The following is a 14,736-nucleotide window of genomic DNA, read 5'->3' as shown; positions in this document are numbered from 1 at the left end:
CAATAAAAGTAACCAAAAACAGAGAGTGTAATTTCAAATGTGTTTCTCTTTTATGACCAAGACTCATGGCTAAGCGCTCTCGGCACCACATTGCTGGCTCAGAGTCCGCAATTAGGAGTGAACTCAACGCAGGCCTCTTCTCCCTAGAAATCGGTTACAAAGGAATAAACCGTCCCCAATTCCAGCAACAGACAAAGCCTTCTGGAAATAGGCTAATAGAAGATCCAAATAGTTTTTGGGATGGAATTCCCTGCTTCCCCACTGCTGAGCAGAAGGTCTCTCCATCTGGTTCTGCGGTGGCTCCCGGCTGAAGAGGCTTTTCTGACTTGACAGCCTGCGACAAGCAAACCAAGCAGCTCAGCCTGCTCCTTCTTCTGCACATCCCCAGCCCAGGAGATTGGAGGGGGGTGGGGGTTGCAGGGATAGATCGTGTTCTCAAGAATCATCTCAGCACAAATGTTCCCCAGTTGCCTTCACGTTTGATGCTGTTGGAATTCATCTGTTCCCCACAGCTATAGATCCAAGTGAAAAAGGAGGAACAAAAAAGTATCAAGAATAATGGGGGCTTTTTCCAAACTCTCCCCAAAGCAATTGTCCCACCCCTAATATAGTAATTGTGTTCTCAGAAAGAATAATATACAGCTCTCAGACTAAGGCCATGTGCAGAGCAGGCATAGGATGCAGGAGATCAAACTCATGCAGCATTACAAAAACAAAACTATTTAAAATGAGAGGTGCAGGAGGAGCGAGAATGCAGGGCTGCCATTGGTATTGTGTCTGCTGCTCATCACAAATTTCCTGAGAGGTTTGTCAGTTATGGAACCTGGAGCAACACTGCAAGGGGAAGGAAACCAAAAGCCGCCTCCTCTTGCCACACCTGAACAAAAGGGGGTCTCTCAGCTCAACTCGGGGCTCCAATGTGGAGGATCAGCATCCTGGCCGGTCCCTCTTCTTTGCCTTCCTTGCTTCTTTTATTTTTCGATAGCCATGCAGGATAGGCTTTTCCCTTGAGATTTCTGCCTCCGGCCGATCTCCAGTCCTGCTGCTTATGTCCCTCTGCCTCTTTCCATCCAGCAGCCCCTAACTTTTTTACAGCACAATTCAGAAGTAGTTACCTGCCAGACATCCTTGTGGAACATCTTTCTTGAGGCCTCGTCAGAAGGGGGCTGGCCTGGCCCTTCCCGATGCCTCTTCTAGGCGTTGGGAGCTTCTTCCACATCAGGATTTTCAGCCAGGTGAAGCTTTTGTCTAAGGTAAAGGGTTAAGAAATGAGTAGGAGGAGGCGGAGAGCAGCCATTTCTCCAGGCTTCTATAGCTTGGATAGACCAGCTGCCTGAAGTTTTGGACTTCAGCTCCTATCAGTCTCAGTCCAAATGACCAACAGCAAGGAATCTTGGCTAACTTTGATGCAAGATTGCATCTCGGGGTGAAAAAAGCCAAGATGGCAGCCACAACCAAAGTCCCACCCTGTTTTACAGATGCAAATACATGTAAACAAAAGGGCAAGGCTTCAGTTGTGCAGCTGCAGTCCTTGTCTTGACTAATGTTTCTTAAGCTTGGTAACTTTTAAGATGGGTGCACTTCAACAGACTTGCTGGCTGGGGAATTCTGGGAGTTGAAGTCCACTATCTTAAAGTTGCCAAAGTTGAGAAACGCTGATCTTGCCTTTTTTGACCCCCATCTACCCAGGGACGTCTCTGCCATTGGTTCATCCTATGAAGCATAATATTATGAACATCAGCCATGCTGACTTAGTTTAGACTGCAGCTCTCTATTGAATCTGCAGGATGTAACATGAACATTGAGGAAGCTGGAAGTGTACACCCATACCAATACTTGGAAGGATGGGCACAAACATCGGTTAAGACTGCTGGCTTGGATTTGGGAGGACCAAGCAACATAGATGTGGCTCATGGAATGTTTGCATACTGACAGTTCTCAGGATCAGTCTCTGAGCTTCATGACCGAATGTGGATTTATGCAAGGTGCAAAATTTAGCACTCTTAAACCAGGTTGGCTCTTGTAACAATTGTGTGAGTGGTTTCACACCATACATGAGCCACCCAGGGCCATTTTAGCATGGATTGCTATGTTATATCTATGCTGTCTGTTCTTGCCTACTGCAGCCCACAACATAATTGCTTCTGCTTAGCAACTGCTTCAAAAAATGTTGCAAAATCAAGGCGGTCCTGTGGGTGTCTCAAGTTATAACCATCATGACGTATGGAAATTCCAGGCTCCATTAGGGTGGTAAGTCAAGGACTACCTGTACTTTGTTCAAGTCATCCAATGGCAGGGATATTGTATTATATTATCTTAATTAGAGTTATTGTAGGCAAGAGATTGGCTGTCACTTGGATTTAGGTGTCCAGGACAAAGCACAATGAAGCCCTATACACAAGATATCACCATCCCCATGGACACCCAGGCACTGCCTCCCCATAGCCCAACGTGTTCTCTGAAACAGCACCCCATTCACATCCTTCTTCCTTTCCCACCTCCAGATCAATTTGCCAGGAGAACCACATTGGGCCCTACAGAAAGGATACATGGAATTGCTGAGTTCTTCCAGCTGCAAAAACAAATGAAAAAAAAGCAAAAAAGGCATTATGAACATATGCAGGAGGCACAACCCCAGAAGCCTTGTCCAAGATCACGTCACACCAGGCGCAGGGACAGGCATTGGGGAAGCTACCCAACTATCCTTCCAAGAGCTTAATTTAAACAATGAAACAAGATAAAGATATGTGGTAGCCAGGCTGGGTTTGGAATAACCAGAATTAATTGGAGAGGAGATGCAACCTCATCTCAGTGCCCATTTCACTCCATCTCCGGAGGCCTAGAGAAGGGCCCTTCTGCAGGGCCTGTCTAAGCCCTCATCCTCGGCTAGACTAACCTGGGGCACGTTCAGTGTGTTGTGGGAACCCAGTCAGCCTCATCGCATCCCACTTGTTCTGGCCAAGGACACAAACGCACAGCATTGTCTCTGGGCTCTCCCTGTCTCCTCCTGCTCTGCCTCAAAGAAAGCCGTTCAAACTGTGCTTTAGCTTCATTTCATTGGAGATTGCATTCCTCTCACATGGGCAGGGCGGGAGGTGGGTCTCCTCCTTCCAGCCCCTGCCTGCTGTGCCTCCCACCACCACCATTTCATCCTGAGCTGCTGGATCCATGCAACAGTGAACCAAACTTTATGTTCTAATGTGTTGCATTCCTCCTAAAGGACAAAATACCAAGCCGACTTCAGTCTAGGGATGTGATGGAAGGGAGTGAGGAGGTGGGTCCCGAGGAGGCAGGGTTGCATCCCAGAGGTAGAAGAGGCAACTCAGCCCAGGTATCCTGTGGGAGAGAAAGAGGGGGAAGACAGATCCTCCCTAAGAGTTCTCAGATTACATGGTAGATGCCAATAGCAGACTCCCAAGCCTGGCAAGATTGATGTCAAGTCCAAAACCAAGAACGGCATGTGGCAATTCTGCCAAGCCGAGTTCTTTATTGAACTCTATTTATTGATTCTATGGATGGAATCTTGCCAGACCGAGGACTCTGCAAGCCATCGGCATCTACCGTTTGCTCTGTGAAGGGAGGGGCTGTCTTCATCCTCTTTCTCTCACACAGGATATCCGGTCTGCCTCTTCCTCCTCTGGAATGCACCCCCTCATCCTGGGAATCCACCCTCTGGGAATCCACCTCCGCACAATATTCCATCACAGGTGGATCTTCTGAGGAGGACAGGAAAGGGAGGGGTCCTTTGAAGGGAAGAGGGCAGTTGCTTGGGATACCCACATTGGTCAGCAGCTGGTCCAGATTCCTGTCAGCCACAGTTTTCTTCTGATCTTCCACAAGTTCCTCCACATAGACATCCAGGCTGAAGTGCAGGCGGGCGAGTTTCTCCTGCATCTCCCGCACGTGTTCCAGCTGCTCAAAAGAACATTCTCTGCCTGCAGGCCCAGCCGAGGACAGGGGTGCAGAGCAAAGGTGAGCCAAAGAGAAAAAAGAAAGAAAAGGTGACCTGGCCTTACCAAGGTATTAATGGCGGCAGCAGCATTGATAAATGTTTCCAGAAACTAGGAGTTTCTTTGATTAATGTTTCTAGTCCTTGAGGGAACAAAGAAAGCTCTGTACAGCCTGAGAAGAGAACTGGTTTAAACCTGTCGGGGGCCCTGACTTAGTTACTTGCAATCTTCTTTATGCCTCATTATAATGTAAAAACTTCCTGAATATGAAGATATGCATTAACAAGATCATACTAATTATATTATGGGATGCTATAGAATATTAATGCAACATACTAAAGGTACTGAGCATGTGTGCTGCATCAGAGATGTCTCAAATGATGCTAACCAAATGAAAGAACTCGTTCTGAACCCAGTAAGTTTGAACTGTATATAAAGTGATTTTCTACTTTTCTAAGCTGCTCATCTCCTTGCTTGGGTGAGGTGCCTCTTCTTACTTATGTATATAATTAAGACATTTTAATCTACTTTTATGGCTCGGGTTCTATTTGGGCAAGGTAATGGAACTGCCAGCATTTATCGCTAACAGTGTCATAGTCCTACCCAACTCAATGATCGCCTCCAGACCAGGCACTGTGTGTTAAACAGTCCATCACAATTTCTTCCAAATCAAAAGGATCACAGTTGGTAAAAACACGAACTATATCTATTATTGGAATCCTTAGAACAGTGATTCTCAACCTTGACAGTCTGAAGATGTGTGTACTTTAACTCTTTGGATTCCCCCGCCAGCATGGTTGCTAAGGTTTCGAAATGCAGCCTTAGAAGCACAAAACCAAAGTATCAAAGGAACATAAACCTTGCACTTAACTGAAATTTGATTCTCCCCCCCACCCTCCTCCAACATTGGAGCTTATATACATGCCCATATATAATCCATATGTAAGTTGCTAAGGGAAGCTTCTCTGCCACATCTTATGGAGAAAATCAAGAGTTGATACTGGGACAATTTTTCTATCCCTATCAAGTCTGAGGAACATTAATTGTTGCAGCAAGAGAATTATTAAAAAGACAGGACAACCTTCTTCCATGTAGACAAACGGGTTAACGATGGAGCCGTTTGAGATAGAAATGCATCTAGCCAAGAATTGGGAAATCGGTGGCCAGGGACTGACAAGCGGATGCAAGATTTAACATAAGAGAGACAAGAGAATCGGTAGGAGAGGAACTAAGGAGGGGGAGAAATCCAAATTAATTATCCATTTAATTCATCTCTGATTTCACAAATGGCTAAGAGCTTTTCTTGACCAGCTAGAGAGATTGGTGATAATTTTGGATTTAAACCAGCCTCCTCTCTTTCTCTCCAGCAAAACACAGTCTAGAGATATTCCAGCATCAAAGACATTACCAAAAGTAGGACTTCCAATTGCAACCTTGGCAAGAACAGCTGGAAAATAGCAGGCTCTGCTGAGCCCTGTGAAAATCCAGCTGGTAACTGCTGCCAGGAGACCCTTCGGGGTCACAGCCATCTTGTACGGAGGGTGAAGGAAGGAGAGGCACTTCGCAGACTACAAGGAATCTGCAAATTCCTCGTTAAGTCCGAAGCAAGCTCTCCCCGAACGGCAGCAGGCACAGCTGCCATTGCTGGCAGTCACAAAGCCGGGACAATCAGGAACCAAGATGTATGGACAGACATTGAAATTGGGTGAGATATTTACCAACTTTCATTTTAATGACTTGCAATAACAAAAAGATTATGAAAAGAAAACTCCTAAGCTTAAAATAATGAGGAATTGACACACGGAGGAAAACAAAAAACCCGGAAATGAAAAGACAAAAAAAAAAAGCCCAAGAGAACTATACAACTATAGCTATAGCCCAAGAGAAGCTATAAAACACAGATAGCGTGGAAAAAAGCCCAAATAATCTGAAAGCGACATGAGGGAGAAATTATTTGTTTATTTGAATTTCTAAACCCCTTGGATTTATCCCACAATTAGCTATTTTTGACAGATTGCTTATGTTGGATGGGGCATAAGAGAGCCATCTACTGGAGAAAGAGAAGTACTACAACACTATAGCCGCAATATGTTTAATGAAAGCTAATCTAATACACACAAAGTCTGATACACAAAACAGAAGTAACAACATCTAGTGAATAGTCTGACCTTGACTCTGTTGTTAGAAGACACCTGGGAAAATTCAAGAACATTCAATAGTGGGTTCTTTTTTTCTTTCCCTTTGAAGAGTTACAAAAGGAACTAATTTGCAAATAACTAAATCTTACTAAAATTGACCATTGGATTATGGATTGGAAAGACTGGAAGAATTTAGTGGAGTAACCTGGACAAATTTGGACTTGGACTATTAATGTTATTTAATAGAATATTCTAAGAGGCAAAAGAAGAAAAGGTCAAAAGAAAAGAGAGAAGAAGGAAATAAGACTTTAAAATTTGGACAATTGGGGAACTATAAGGTTGTAAACTATTATGAAATAAAATATGGGGTTCTGGAAGTATAACTATGGGATTAAATAGAAGTTTCTTAAATATTGAGATATTGGAATAATAGAAATATACTTTTTATAAACTGTATTAAATCACTATAAAATGGATCTAGAGATGTATGAAGAAATATTGTGCATATTAAAGAGTCTGTGTGAATTCTTAAGAAATGACAAAGACAAAGGAATTGTTTAAAGATACAGAAATGAATGTAGAAGCTACTCAACAATTGGGGGGAAAAGAGGAACCGGATATTCGAGAAGTAGATAAGAAACTAAAAAAAGCAGGGGAAGGGGAGAATAAAAATGAGAAGCAAGAAGTTAGGAATAAAGAGGAGAAGAGACTAATAAGTAGAAGATAAATATATAACATCATAATTTATAAGGGTACAGAGAGAAGAGAGAAAAAACCCCTTTTTTTAAAAACAAAAACAAAAGGAAGTTTTGTGGATGGGTGTACAAAAAATGCAGCAGAAAGAGGCAAAAGGCACCCAGAAGGGAAAGTTTAGTAGACACAAAAAAATTAAAAAGAGATATAAGATTCCAAGAGAGAGATAAAAGACTGACCAAAAAATCAATAAACGATGGAATTTTAGAAAGACTAAGAGATGGATAGATAATGAGGAAATATATTAATAAAATGGGAAAACACCAAAACCCCAATGTTTTAGGTTAGTAGATGGTAATTTAAGAGTAGACAATTTAACTGAAGTACTAATATTAAGTGTGTTAAAAGATATTGTGAATTTAAAATATTAAGGATTAGAAATGGTGGGGACTTTAAGATGTCCAATCCATTGATGGATTGAATATTGTTAATAATTGGTGTTATTTGTAATCCTATACATTTGGAATATTGATGTTATGCTGGAATAATGAGTGATTTTTAAAATATGGAATGACAACATTTACTAAGCGATAATAAACACAGGGTGCGAAGAAATATTATTTATGCTTAAACCAATTAAAGGGAAAATGTAAAAGGAATATGAAATGAGACTAGTATTGTTTGAAATTGGAAATTAGAATTCTACATACTATTTGTATTGTTATTGTTAACGTTGTATAAAAAAGACCTGATTCAATCAATGTACTGTCCACGAAACATGTATGTTTATATTGGAAAAAATAAAAAACTTAATATAAAAAAAAACATTACCAAAAGCTTGCAACTTCCCTGAATGGAAATCATTCAGCAGGTTAAGGAGACCCCCTTCCATCTCATACACATCAGAGACGTCAGTCAGGAACGAATGCTGCAGGGGGGTGCTCACCACAGACCCCGCATTGCCCCCAAGCTGAGGAACTCGTGATGTCTCCTTGCTTGCTCTGCAACAGAAAATAAGGAAAAATAAAATCTGGGGTGAGAATGGCAGGAAGCCAGCCAGCCAGCCTTCAAGAGAAAAGCAGGTTCTCCCCCAAGATCAGCCAAGCAGTCAGCTGATTGGCACAGCAGCTCTCCTCTCCTGCGGAAAAGGCTTTGGCATTGCTGAAGGGTGATCTGCAAGGAGTGGCATTTTGGCTGCCCTTTAAATAGCTGCTGATGGGATCTGTTCTCAAGTGCTGGCTGAGTCTCTTCTTCCCGCCCGCTCTCCTGCAACTCTGCACTATAAATGTGGTGGTCCCTCAACATACTATATATATACCTGCATTTACACAAGCCTAGGCTCTGAATAGTTTTTTGTGACTTAGGGTTCACTGCACTGTGCAAACTCAGAAAGGAAGCTACTTGGCGACCACACCAAGCATGCTGTGTGAATACAGCTGGACCCAACTGGCCCTATTAAAGAGTTTTCTTTTACTGAATTGTGGTGGAGGATGTGAAAGAACTATCTTAACTGAGCTGAGGGGCATCATCAAAGACCCTCGATTCAAACCCATCACTGCAGGATGTGCTTTCTAACCCCTGATCATTCAATGAGATCCAGAGGGAGAGGCATGGCGGCGATACCACAGACTCCTTGGTTCCTCCCAGGGGGTCGTTGATATCCCCGCTGTGCGAGGGTCCTCGGTGACCTAAGTCGTCCTGTAGAGACAACAAACAAGAGGAGCACAGGGAGATCACAATCTCCATGGAAAGACCGGAAGAAGCTCCTCAAATCAGACAGGGTGGAAAGCGACCTAGAAGTCGCTAAAAAGCTGGGACGGCCGCAACAAAAGAGGAAGTAAAGAGACAGCTTGTGACATCGAGATGAGGATTTTTCTGTCTTTTTTTACTAATTTTTGAGGTTTTTTTTTTCTTGCTCCATCCGGAAGGATTGATAGGGTGGAAAAGATTGACTGAGCGAGGAGTGGGAGTGGGTGCATATCTGCATCCACATCCGGAATTTTAAAAATTTATCAGACTTTGAGTGAAGGGGGGGGATTAGTAATATAATGTTGGACTTATTTAATGATTTATTAATAAAGGCAAAAATGCCAGATTCATAGAAGGAGGCATATGTAACACTTATGCCTAAAAAAGAAACGGATTTACAATTGATAAAAAATTATAGACCGATCTTGTTGTTAAATGCAGACTATAAGATTTTTGCGTCAATGATGGCACACAGATTGAAAAATCTACTAAATGAATATATACATGCAGACCAAAGCGGATTTTTACCAAAAAGACAAATTAAAGACAATATAAGGATGATTTTGAACGCTTTGGAATATTATGAGAACCATGCAGAAAAACAGATGTCATTGATGTTTTTAGATGCCCAAAAAGCTTTTGATAATGTGAGTTGGCAGTTCATGATACAACAATTACAGAGAATGGATTTTGGGGAGAGATTTATAAATGTTATAAAAACAGTATATGATAGACAATTTGCTAAGATAATGATAAATGAGGAAATGACAGAAAAGATCAGCATAATGAAAGGTACTAGACAAGGATGTCCTCTTTCGCCACTGTTGTTTATCTTGACATTAGAAGTTTTAAATAGAAATATTAGACGAGATGAAGAGATAAAAGGGATAAAAGTTTAAAAAGAAGAGTATAAATTGCAGGCCTTTGCAGATGATTTGGTATTTATTATAGAGGATCTGCAAATAACAGGCCCTAAATTATTAGCGCAAATAGAAGATTATGGGAAAGTCTCCGGTTTGAAAATAAATAAAGACAAAACAAAAATGTTGGCTAAAAACATGACAGAAAAACAAAAAAGAGAGATGGAAGAAAATTCGAATATACAAGTAGTGAAAAAAGTTAAGTACCTTGGAGTATATTTAACTTCAAGATGTGTAACAATAAAAGAAGATAATTATTATAAATTAAAACAGCAAATTGAAAGAGACCTGGAAAAATTGAAGAATTTTCAACTATCATTCATGGGACGAATTGCACTGATAAAGATACTTGGTAGTATTATGCAATACTACCAAGATTATTATTTTTATTTCAGATTGTGCCAATAAAAATTGAAAAGATTTATTTTCAATATCTCAATAAGATAATAAGGAAATATATATATGGCAAGGGAAAAAGACAAGAATAAGCATAAGAAAGATGCAAGAAAGAAGATTGAGAGGTAGATTTGGGTTACCAAATTGGGAACTATATTACCAGGCAGCAACTTTGACATGGTTGAAGGAATGGGTGGAGTTAAGAAATATAAGGTTGTTAACATTGGAAGGTTATGACTTGCAACTGGGCTGGCATGCCTTTTTGTGGTATGGTAGAAATAAGATACACACATATTTTCATAGACACTATGTAAGAAATGCATTGTTATTGGTTTGGGAGAAAGTAAGAGATACTTACTTAATACTATGTGAAAATACCAACATGGTTATACCAACATGGTTATCGTCTATGGAAGCTTTCATACACCCAAATGTTTTTAATTTTGGCAATATTGTTAGATATAAAGATTTACTGACGAGGGAGAATTAATTGAAAGGGAAACAGGAACTAGAAGGACAGGGGATTGAGACAGACTGGTATATGTATATGCAGATACAAACAAGATATGAAAAGGATGCTAAATTATATGGTTTCTATATGGAAAAGACTGAGTTGGATAGGATACTCATGGGAACAGACGATAATTTAATTAAAAAAATTATAACTTTTTTGCTTAGTATTGAATTAGAGGAGGAGCAAGTAAAAGAAGCAATGATAGCTTGGGGAAGAAACTTTGGATATTCAATTGATTTGGAAAAATGGCAACAATTATGGGAAAGGAATTATAAATTAACAATGTCCACTGCATATAAGGAAAATCAATATAGCAAAAATGTTTAAAGAAAAATCAGCTAAATGTTGGAAATGTCATCAATTACCAGGATTATATTATCATATGTGGTGGACATGTCCGGAAGCTAAAAACTATTGGATTAAACTCAAGACTTGGTTAGTCTTGGAGACTTGGAGGAAATGATACATTAACGTATCGAATTTAAACCAGAGCTGTTCCTACTGGATATCCTACCTGAAAAAATTAGCAAGGAAAATGTTTATTTGATAATACATGTAATAACAGCTGCAAGGATTGTTTATGCACAAAATTGGAAAGCGGAGAAAATACCTTTGGAAGAAGAAGTAATAAAAAAAATTTTAGATTGTGCAGAAATGAATAGATTAACTTTGATGATTAAAGATAGAGAAGACTCAGAATATTTTAAAATATGGGATGATTTTTATTATTGGTTGGAGAAGAGATATAAATGAATAATTATATAAGTGTGTAAAAATATGTGATGAGTAGAATATTATGTTAGTGACGAATTGATATTGTGGATGAGGATCAAGATAGAAGTAATGACAACTATACAGATGAAGAAAGAACTGTGGAAGATAACACTGAGATGTCACAGGGAAGAGAAAACTGATGTATTAAATGTTTGTCTAAAAAATAAAAAACTTTTTAAAAAAAGAGAGATCCAGAGTAGATTATGCTGGCATCCCCCATCACTAAGCCAAGAACTCAAGTGCGACACACAAAACAGATTAAAATGCAAACGGAGCCCCTTCGGGTATCACAAACACTTATGTGAGGAAGGGCTCCAGCTCTGTGTTTTAATAAATAAAGTCTCCCCCAAGTCAAGGTTGTCTCCTGGTGACTTCATCAGCGTGACTAGGAAGTTTTCTTAGTGGCAAGACTGGAGCAGTGTTTCATTGGCTTCTGAGAGGTTTTTGCCAATTCTGAAGTTTCATCCCAGCCCTGACCCTGCTACTTTTCCAAGCTCAGATTCCTACCACGTGCTGCCCCCAGTTGAAACAGTTCTAATACAGTTTCTTACTATTGATTTTTTTTAAAATAGTCAAATGCTTTTCCCTGTTGCCTTTTGTTATCACTTTTATTCGCTGGGGTTGATTCAAATGCTTTATGATACTCTGAGACAGCTTCTGACATGAGCTGGAGCGGCGACAGAAAATAAACGAATCTCCCATCTATGTGAGACTCAGATTCTACCAACTCTTCCCGAAAGTGCTGCCAGAATGCCAACACCTGGCTCAGTGCCCTCAGGCCTTCCTGAGGGCACTTCCCTGTCCTCCTGCTCTTAAACTTGGCTTCCCCATCCTCATGCTGACCTCTTAAACTTGGCTCTTGGTCTCGGAGATGGGAGGTGTGGTGTCCCCAGCGAGAAAGAGGCACTCTTACTGGCCGGGCCAGGCAGCTTGCGCAGTGCACTTGCAGGCACCGGTTGGCTGAGGTGAGCCTTGGGGCTCTTCTTCTTCCTCTCCTCCATCGTGGGGTCTCCCTCTCAGCCACCCAACCTGTAAGAGAAGAGCAAGCAAGATGGAGGAGGCCATGCAAAAGTTACCATTGAGCAATGACTTTGGAAAGCCCTGCATTGAATTCCATACTTGAGGAAAGCCTCACAGGCCCTGGAACAGAAGGACAATGAGGACTAGGAATGTTGCCTAAACAGGCAAGTCCACGCTGGCAACCACTTCTGGGCTTTTTGTTCAAAAATGAAAACACTGAAACTTTGATTTTAGGTTTTGATAAGTAGAATGACTTTGTTGTTATAGAAATGGTTTGAAATATATAGTAATTGTAAAACAAAAAGATTGAAGATGTAATTTTTTTTATGTTACTGCACTGAAAAAAGTTGGGAAAAGTCACTACTTTTTGTCTTTCTCTTTTCACCTCTTTTTTCCTTCTTTGATCTCTCTAACTTTTTTTTTTTTAATTTGATTTATATGCCGCCCTTCTCCGGAGACTCAGGGCGGCTTACAATGCATTAAGCAATAGCCTTCATACTTTTTATATTTATACAAAGTCACCTTATTGCCCCCACAAACTGGGTCCTCAATTTACCCACCTTAGAAAGGATGGAAGGCTGAGTCAACCTTGAGCCTGGGGAGAATTGAACTCGCAGTAATTGCAGGCAGCTGGATGTTAAATGTTGCCTTAGGAGGCATTAGCCTCCTACACCACTCAGGCTCCTGAGTGTTTGTTTCTTTTTTCTTTTTATTGTATAACGAACTTTAATAAAATTTGAAAAAAAAATTGAAAAAAAGAGTCCACTCATGTTAATGCTGATTAAAGAAAACAGCAGGATATGGAGGCACTTATACAATTCAAGGAAGTGGTATAATTCACATACACGAAGACCCCTCTGGTCCCCCGAGCTCCAGATGGCAGGTGTGGAAAAACAACCCCTGACCCTTTTGTAAGAGAGAAACTGAGAAAATGGTGACAGAAACAGAGCAGGGTATGTGAAAATAGCCAACTATTTTGTGACCTGTTAGCTCCTCATGTGCAGAAAACGAGCATCTCAAGGAGTTGGAGGTTTTTTATTACCAACTTAACCATAATCAAAGTATTCGTTTTATGCATGGATTATTAAACCAGCCTTCTTAGTTTATAGCCCATAATTTATGACTTAATTTATCCCTTAAACCCAGTTAATAGGGATTCATTCTGTAAACTACACTGGTGAAAACCATGGCTTAACATGTACTCAGAAACAGGTTAAATGCCATGAAGCATCAGTTAAATCTTGGAAGAAACAGGGAGTCTGGTGTCATTTGCAAAGTTTGGAATGAAGTTGGGGAGCCTTATTTATTGATTTATTAAATTTATATGCAGCCTTATCTTGTTGAAGCAAGACTTTAAGATGCTTAAAGACTGACTCCAGCCACCTCCCTTTATGGAATTTTAGGGGAAGGGCATGTAGGGCTGAGAGAGTTTGCACAGCAAATTAAACAGCTTCTTTATTAAATTAAATTAATTTAATAGCCCTGCCCACCTCCTTCGAGATGATGATTTCTCCAGGGGAGCAGGGCACCTAAATCTGAGGCAAGGGCTCTTTCTCACCAGTGACCAGTGATTTGGATACAGTGGTTCATGTTTTGGGCTGAGGGCTACAAAGGATGGATTTTGTAGTACCAACATTGACTTTGTAGTATTGTTATACTTGCTAACTAACATGGTTATTTTGTATTTTAATTTGACTAACCCTAACAAATTTTACACCCCCCCTTTTGTCAGACCTCATTTAAATGGACATATGTGTTGTCACATGCAATGTTTAGCTCCATGTACCTGATTTACAGTGCAAAGGGGGGTTATTTTTGCTCTGTTCAATCAACTTTTCTCTTGCATTTTCTTTGATCAAAGGGACCGAAAGCTGGTCTTTGGGTTCCCTCTTTGAATGAAAGAATCGGTTTTGGGCAGAAGGTTCACATTTAATAAAATGATCTTCCTGTCTCGATCTGTTTCATTGGAAAATGTGCCCGCCCGAGGAAAGAGTCTCGGAAGGCCAGCCCGGGGTAGGAACCTTTCAGGATGGGCGCAAGAGCGATTCACAATAACCAGCAACGGTTAAAAATCTCTTCCACGGCCTCATTTCCCATCGGGGCCTTCCCAGTTTGTTCCCCTTCTCTTGCTTTCCTCAGACAAAGGAGGCGCTTTGGAAAGGCCCCACCCCCCGCGGGGGAAGCCCCACGGCCCGCCGGGACTCCCCAGCTCCAGCTGCTTCCTCCGCGCTCCGCCGAAGGGGCTCCGAGGCGTTCACGCTGCGCGCCCTCGGCACCAGAGCCCTCCGGGCCAGCCCAGCCATCCCGGCCTCCCTGCTGCCCTCCGCCCCGGGATTCGGCCACGGCACCGCCCGCCGGAGCTCCGCAGCATCCGGGTCGCGCTTGTCGGGCGAGGGCAGCGCAGGCGGGGAGCGGAGGAAGCCCCCCCCCCCGAAATAACAAAGGGAACCTCTCCCGCCGCCCGGCCTCTCTCGCGCGGCTCTCCGGCGCCGAGCCTGGGGGTCCCTGGAGGAGCTGGCTCCCGCTGGAAGCGCCGCCCTTCGCCCGGGCCCCTCCGAGCGCCGAGTCGGAGCCGTCCAGCT

At 41.8% G+C, this 14,736-nt stretch overlaps 1 protein-coding gene across 4 annotated transcripts; it reads right to left on the bottom strand.

The window, feature by feature from the left end:
• Positions 1-28: 28 nt before the first annotated feature.
• Positions 29-14,736, bottom strand: CCDC28B (coiled-coil domain containing 28B). 4 transcript variants are annotated; one of them, XM_070949915.1, is made up of 7 exons: positions 14,604-14,736; positions 11,978-12,163; positions 7,613-7,782; positions 3,781-3,935; positions 2,499-2,572; positions 1,116-1,248; positions 29-512 (listed from the first exon to the last, which is right to left on the bottom strand). In XM_070949915.1, exons 2-6 carry the CDS (start codon positions 12,133-12,135, stop codon positions 1,194-1,196), a joined length of 612 nt encoding a protein of 203 aa, XP_070806016.1. In that variant the 5' UTR covers positions 12,136-12,163; positions 14,604-14,736; the 3' UTR covers positions 29-512; positions 1,116-1,193. The 4 variants fall into 4 exon arrangements, with proteins under 4 accessions (XP_070806016.1, XP_070806017.1, XP_070806015.1 ...); XM_070949916.1 differs by lacking the exon at positions 14,604-14,736 and adding an exon at positions 13,941-14,283; XM_070949914.1 differs by lacking the exon at positions 14,604-14,736 and having other exon boundaries at positions 11,978-14,283.

Source organism: Pituophis catenifer, unplaced genomic scaffold (genome assembly GCF_029215685.1).
Source record: "Pituophis catenifer annectens isolate HBS135680 unplaced genomic scaffold, rPitCat1.0.hap2 SCAF_9, whole genome shotgun sequence".
In the NCBI taxonomy this organism is placed as follows: domain Eukaryota; kingdom Metazoa; phylum Chordata; class Lepidosauria; order Squamata; family Colubridae; genus Pituophis; species Pituophis catenifer.
The sequence above is the reverse complement of the archived record's forward strand: the minus strand, read 5'-3'. Positions and strand labels throughout refer to the sequence as shown.